Here is a 6,836-nt window from a genome sequence, read left to right on the forward strand (position 1 = left end):
TGTTTCGGTGTCGTCTGCAACGCCGCGTTCGACAATTTCGCCATCTGACGGAAAGGAGCTGAAACACAGGTATAGCCGATTAGGGAGCGGCGGTTTTCAAATTTTCACGATTTATCCGCAAGGAAACTTGCCAAATGGCAGTATAATACGTCCCCTGACATCTACTTTAGCTTTCTGACACTGTTCTTATTTGTTGTATCTTCGTTACAAACTCCGAAGTTTATCTTCGCGAACCCTGTACATTCTGCGTGTATGCGTTCACTGCCGGAGATATAACGACGCTGGCATGTGCCATTTCCCTCGTATACGCCATGTGCCGTTCCACCGGGATGATACATCGCTTACGTGTCACTTTTATAAAGACTGAGGCCTTTTACGCTGCTGTTCCTGCAAATAAACTTGTCTTTAGATGTATCGCGCCGAACATCAACGTCCGCTACGGTCAGCATGGTCGTCTGCTACGATTCCCGGAAGAAATGCGCGCCTCTCCCGCTAGGGGCATCTTATGTGGCGCCGCTACAGGCGCTGCACATATATTTGGGACCTCAGCCGTTGCTGGCGCATAGATGGCTGATTACAGAAGTGTGCATATGACTCCCGCACAAGAGCACAGCTATACGACGCTGACAGTGGCTGTGAATAATTCTCGTCGCTCTCAGAGCCAGCTTATGAGTTATCAGCAAAAAGTTTTCCCCAGTGCGGGAAAAACAGTAACCTGCGGCTTATCTGCGGCGCGGCTAATACGCGTGAAAATACGGATATTAAGCACTTTTCGGACGAAAAAAAAAATCAGACAGGTAGATTGTCGGTCGATACAGATCATAGTGGTATCGGCTTCATTTTGCGAATTCCAGTGACACAGAATGGGACGGGACAGCGTTCGACTAGCTAAACGCTGTCCCGTTCGTCTCTGTCTGCGTTCTTTACCATGATGACATCTTTCAGCTCGCGAGACGAAATTTTTACACTTTCGTGTCCCTTTAACGAGACAATTGAAAAATGTATTTTTGCCTCTTACATATTATCACACATAACGTACCCTCCCACAGTTCCCGGGAAAGGGAAAACTGATACGCTCAAAGAGGATAATTGTGAAGGCACAGATAGGGCAACAGGCGGACTTCCGTTTTCAAAGGAAGGACGTTATACACATCATCAGAGCAAGGCCATCGTAAATGCTCACCTTTGGGAGATGCTTTCGACCTTCCCATCTTGAAAGCAATTCCAAGTGTTTTCTCTTTTCCTCAAATAACGAATCACTATCCAGAAGCTCTGAAACACAGTCCTCCGTGCTTGTGTGGACGCTGAACTACAGTACCGCAAACACTTCGCGCACTAACATCCCACTCAACGTCTTCTTTCAACGCAGCTGCACTAAGATCCGCAGTGACGTCATAACGCGATGTTCTTCAACGGTTATGGACGGTCCAGAAATCGAAGCTCGATATTCCGCGGGCACAAACCGTCGACCAGAAGCCGCCCCGCGACTGTCGGTCTCCCACGGTCCCGTATCCCAGGACACAAATGTCGATACTTTTCTCAGAAACGCGGAATCGAGAAACTTCCCTGAAAACAACACTAAACGGCAACGCGGAGGAGCCGTAGAGAACAGTGAAGTACAGGCAAGAACTGGCCGCGTCCACCGGCTGCGATCAGACGCTGGACTGTGGACGAGTTGGCTTATCTCCAGCGGTTGTTATATACTACCTGTGGGCGTGCACCTAGTACAGAGTGTCGCCGTTATCGACGCTGCGTTTATTTTGAGGCGACTGCTTTGAGCTGCGTGTGAGTTGCATTCACTGAGAGTACGCTGTTTGATTCCCCTCTCCACCAAAGCTTTCTGGTCCTCCAATACATGATGCTAAAATGCAAAATCGTCACGAGTACGCTGTAATAACGCTGTAATAACAATAATAATTCATTAAAGTTTATGGGAGCGTACGTGGGGCGACGCCTCCTTTTCGATTTAATTGTACCTTCTCCCGATTAAAGGAAGGTTAGTCGTCCTAACGCGGCCGGGTTTGGACCTTGTCTGAGAGAGACCTCGACCGACTAACACGGTTACGGACGGGACGAGACCCGGAAGCTCGTTATCGATTTAATCCATGCAGTCGCGAGTGCATGAACAAAACTGGCCCTCCCTTTTTGGCAGGTCAGGAGCAGTTACAGGTTGCCGTGCTCCTGACATTGGTGTTCCCACGAAATCGGGAGACATTCATAGCGGCGAATAAATACCTACCGGTGGCTTATCCAGAATAGCAAGCAAGGGGGGGGGGGGTGTAAAAAAATGGGGTATTATTAATACGGCTACGTTGTAACAGGTTTATACTTATCATTGCCGACATGTGACTAAAGCTGAGATATGACGCCGGCTCGCCTGTAGGGGCTGAAGGAAAGGGAAAGAAAGGCAGAGGGGGGGGGGGGAATGAAGGAAATACGCGTCTTCTAAGAAGCGCAATGAACAAAATAAAGAAAAAAATGGCCTTCCTTCACGAATTTTTTGCGGGCGATCTATCGAACAGATTTTTGTTCTGAAAACGGCTACGATATCAGGTGACCGAAAGCAACAGATGTTCTCATTGGGACAACTTCGTAGCTTTTATAATTAAAAAGTTAATTAATGAAAGTTAATTAAGACATTGCCTTTGGACTTTGTTGATGCCCTGCTAGGGAGTGCCCTTCAGCATATGCTATATTGCAATTGATTTCATCTTGGAAAAAAGTGTTATATATATTTTTAAAAAATCTGTTCACACTTAGCGTGGACACCGTGTATGTATATATGTGTGTGTGTGTGTGTAAGTACTGCATTGTCTACGGGCGCCAATACCAAGGCTTTGGCTGTTCTTGTGCACGTTAATGAAGATTATTATTATTATTACTGCAGGGGAGTGCAATTTGCCATAACAGAAAGACGCGGCGTATGACTTTCGTGCGGGCTGGTACTTGCGGAACGCGCAACAACAGCACGCAATACATAAATTTGCGTGTTCGGATGGCTATGCAGTTTCTACATTGGGTTTATAGCGGCAGTGACAGACGTAGCTAACGCCTTCTACCATTGCAGTCACAGCATGAAGTAATTGGAGATATTCTTTTCCCCTACATCGTTCATTACAGTCACATACACCACCTAACTTGGAGTCTTGAATGCTGTGAGCCGTACTTCGGCAGTATTTTTCGGAAATCGTCACAAAGTACGGTTGCCTTTCTGTTGGAGTTGTCTTTCCAAAGAAAGTATCTGGATGGGCGCTCCTGTGCTTTTGTGGGCGGCACTTCTAAGCACAGATTGAGATGCTACCCGTCAAAAAGAACTCGTTACCAGTTAAGTTACCGCGCGCAAAATGTAACTAAGTTAACAACGAAGTTCTTCAGCGTGAAATGTAACTTAAGTTACAAGTTACCAAAAAAAAAAAAAGGAACTTAGTTACAGTAACGAGTTACCTCGAACTCTGCTCCTAAGCGGCGTGTACCGCGACACGTCCAGAGCATACGCCCAGCACAATGAAGAACAGAGTCTAGAAAGGTTATCGTATAGCCTCCTCTCTCATCAACTTTCCCCCCTCCCCTATCGCCAAGCACGAGCCCTCCGACGACTTTCCATAGCGTTACGCTAGACTGCTTTTAGAAGTATACATAGCGTGCATTTCTGCATGGCGCAGCTGTCTGAAGCCCATTGTGAGAGTCGCAACGCGTAAAACAGGACCCTGAATGATTGAGTCGCCGTGTCGGCCAAGAAACGTAATAATGTATGACATACGGAGTAAGGTATGGGCGTGTCCCATTAATGTTTTCATCCTATTACCAACAGCTCCTTGTACAAATAAGAGACACAGGTGTTACAAATTCACATATAAAGCAGAAGTGAATGTATAATGACAACCACTTTCCCCTATGATGTCAGGCCCTAATAATTCCCTAGTGCGAACTCATTTCGCTGATATCCAACGCACAGGTGGGGAGTAACGCGTTACAAAGTAGCGCGTTCCCGGTAACTCGTTACATTCGAGTAGTGAAATATGGTAACGCATTACGTTTGGGAGAAAGGTAATGAGTAACGGCGTTATCCGTGTGTTCACACGAGCGACAACTTCACCGAATATTCTAGTGGAACAAGAAGCGAAAACTCTGGTCACACAACCGAAGTCCCGACCCGTGTTATGTTGAGCATTCACACGGTGCGGAACATCGGGAGTGGCGTACTGCGCATTTAGCAGACGACACTTCGCAGACGACACCGTCAGCGTGTTTTCCTGTCGTCTGCAACGGTATATCTTGTGGCCGCGTAGCAGGATATTCCCCACGGTTAGCAGTGTACGCGAAGACACGGCGCTGAGCACTCACGCTCACGTGACAGTAGAAAGCTATGACGCTTTTCGCATATTCCGCTTCTGGGGGAATGTCGCTCGTGTGAATACACGGTATGCGTTACTGCGTGTTCGGGAACATCGCTGCATCGTCTAAACTTGAAAGCTTGAGCGAGGACCGTGCCTGCAGAATCCGAGAAAATCCAGGATTTTTTTTTTATTCATCCTCAACAATGACAAGAAGGCACCCACGAAGAACGCAAAAGAAGTGTCACAAGATCAAAGAAGAAGCTCGCAGATGAGAATTCGGAACTTCCGCGTTGCAATAAATCGTACATATGTAAGTTGTGTTCATGCGTGACCCTTGTTTGTGCCCAACATTGTTTGTATTGATTTGCGGAATGCACTTATGCGACTCAAGCAAAAATGGTACGTATTATAAGGACAACTGGTGAAGTAATGCAAAAGTAACGGCATTACTTATAAGAAGTAACGGCGTTAGTAACGCGTTACCTACCGCCGCAACAGTAACGATTAACGCAATGCGTTACTTTTTGAAAAAAAAAAAAGTAGTGAGTAACTTCCCCACCTATGAATTCCAACGCTACGCATGGGTCGGGACAACGCAACAGGTACAGCGAACAGCGTCCCGCTATATTTAGGATATGTGCAAACATTTTTATCCACTTATATACTCGTATAAACCGGTGATAAAACCACGGGGGGGGGGGGGGGGTTCCGTGGGTTCAACCCCTTCCCTCCCCAGAAATCGTACCCTTTTGAGAGGGAAGGCGGAGGTATTCTCCTCTATGTAGACCTCCCGTTCATTCCCTCCCCAAATATTTCTCTGCCTAGCCTAGTTGCCGGCACCAAAACACACCATCTTAGACAAAAGATTCCCCTTTACAGACATATCCTCCCACATTTTTATTTATTTTTCTTTTTTTTCGAAGCGCGATTCCGTTTTATACACCGGCAGTTGAAATTTGTATCTGTTGGGCTAAAGCCGATGCTTTTTCCTTCCAAATTTTGCGTTCTGTTTCCTACGTCCCGAGTTTGTAAAGTGCATGTAACATCGAAAAGGTTAGACTCCAATCTAGAGATATACTGTCCAGCAGTGTCGGAAGCTGGCGTTGTGTTTCTATTGTATTTATCCCATGTGATTCTCATTCCTCCGTTATGTCATACTCCCTGGGGGGTCTGTAACGCACTTAAATAAATAGGAGGCGTGGACATACTAGTTCATTATGACTTGGAAATAACCGGAGTCCTGAGACTTCGCCCCCCCCCCCCCCCCCAGTTCTCGTTCTTTTTTTTTGCAGACCCTCTGAAATATCTGAGATTGTCCAGGACATCTCAGCTACCAATACACATGCCCACACACATGTGTCATATACATATACCCCCTCCCCGACTGGGAGCTCGGTCTCTCCCTCCCCCGCCCACCCCAAGAGGTAGATTTCTGGAAACATTACTGCCGGCAGACACGGAAATTTCTTGTATATCTGGTAGTACATCCAGGGTGGTGGTCAAGTGACATGCAGCACGATTTATATCCGACCACAACACTATAATATTCAGTGCTGCAGTGCAGTGGGGTCACCGCGTACTGCGGCTTTGAACGCCCACAGCATTTTGGAGCATATATTAACCATGTTTTTTTTTGTTTTGTTTTTTCGATAGGCATTTACCGTTTCGACCACTTCTAGGTTACATGAATGCGACATACGCGTATCGTATAGAGCTGGCACACCTCCTCGCACCTATCCCGATCGGCGAACAGGTTGACGAATTAAAAAAAAAGAGGAAAAAGAGAAAGTGTCACCAAAACGCGTCGCGAACTTGACGAGCTTAACTATATAAGCGCATGAAGCGACTTCCTCTCTCTGCAATTTTTGCTCATGGAGGTGCAGGTCATCTGCGCGCAAACACGGTACGACGCACAAAAACTGGCTTTTTTATGGGAGGGCCCAGCTTGAGCAGCGTGCTCCTCTCGAGCCCTTTGACAACAGAACAACTTCAAGCCGCGCACAACAAAACCGGAGCGATAGCGTGCAACTGTTACCTTGACATCATGGGAAGTGAGCCAAGAAACTGCCGTTACAGAGACGTTTTCGAAAGGATGTTTTGAAAACAAAACATGGGCGTGCCACAGAAAATCACGTTTAAAAAACCCACCGTAAAATTTGCCGTCGTCGGTCGGTGTGACAGTCCCCACCGTGTTCATTTCTAGTAATGTGCCACTGGGCTGGTGGTCCGTGGTGTCCGGCATTGTTTATGCACGCAAGATGACACTCACAACAACACGGCGGCGGTGTTCTTCCCCGAAAAACCTTGGCGTTGTGATCTGACTTGGGTCGTGCCGTCGTGCCCCTTTATTTATTTTTATTGCGACCGACCGTTGCTGTGTGGTTCGCTCACTGGTGGCTGTGTGACTCCGACCGGTTTGGGTTTCGCACGACTGTCGGCTGTCGCCACCTATGTCACGTCAGCAGAAGCTACGCGCATTGCCGAATGATCAACCCACTG

The 6,836-nt window shown here is 47.1% G+C and overlaps 1 protein-coding gene across 3 annotated transcripts in view; it reads right to left on the bottom strand.

The window, feature by feature from the left end:
• The window catches only part of LOC135375124 (choline transporter-like protein 2), a 64,403-nt gene extending 57,641 nt beyond the window's left edge, over window positions 1-6,762 (bottom strand). The window contains exon 1 of one of the 3 annotated variants that reach the window (XM_064607836.1): window positions 6,486-6,762. In XM_064607836.1, coding sequence (XP_064463906.1) covers window positions 6,486-6,579 — 94 coding nt within the window. In that variant the 5' untranslated portion in view covers window positions 6,580-6,762. Of the gene's footprint in view, window positions 1-1,183; window positions 1,672-6,485 lie in introns of those variants that run through there. The other 2 variants (XM_064607837.1, XM_064607839.1) reach the window with 2 other exon arrangements.
• Between the last annotated feature and the right edge of the window lie 74 nt (window positions 6,763-6,836).

The sequence above is a fragment of the Ornithodoros turicata genome, unplaced genomic scaffold (assembly GCF_037126465.1).
Source record: "Ornithodoros turicata isolate Travis unplaced genomic scaffold, ASM3712646v1 ctg00000829.1, whole genome shotgun sequence".
NCBI classification, from domain to species: domain Eukaryota; kingdom Metazoa; phylum Arthropoda; class Arachnida; order Ixodida; family Argasidae; genus Ornithodoros; species Ornithodoros turicata.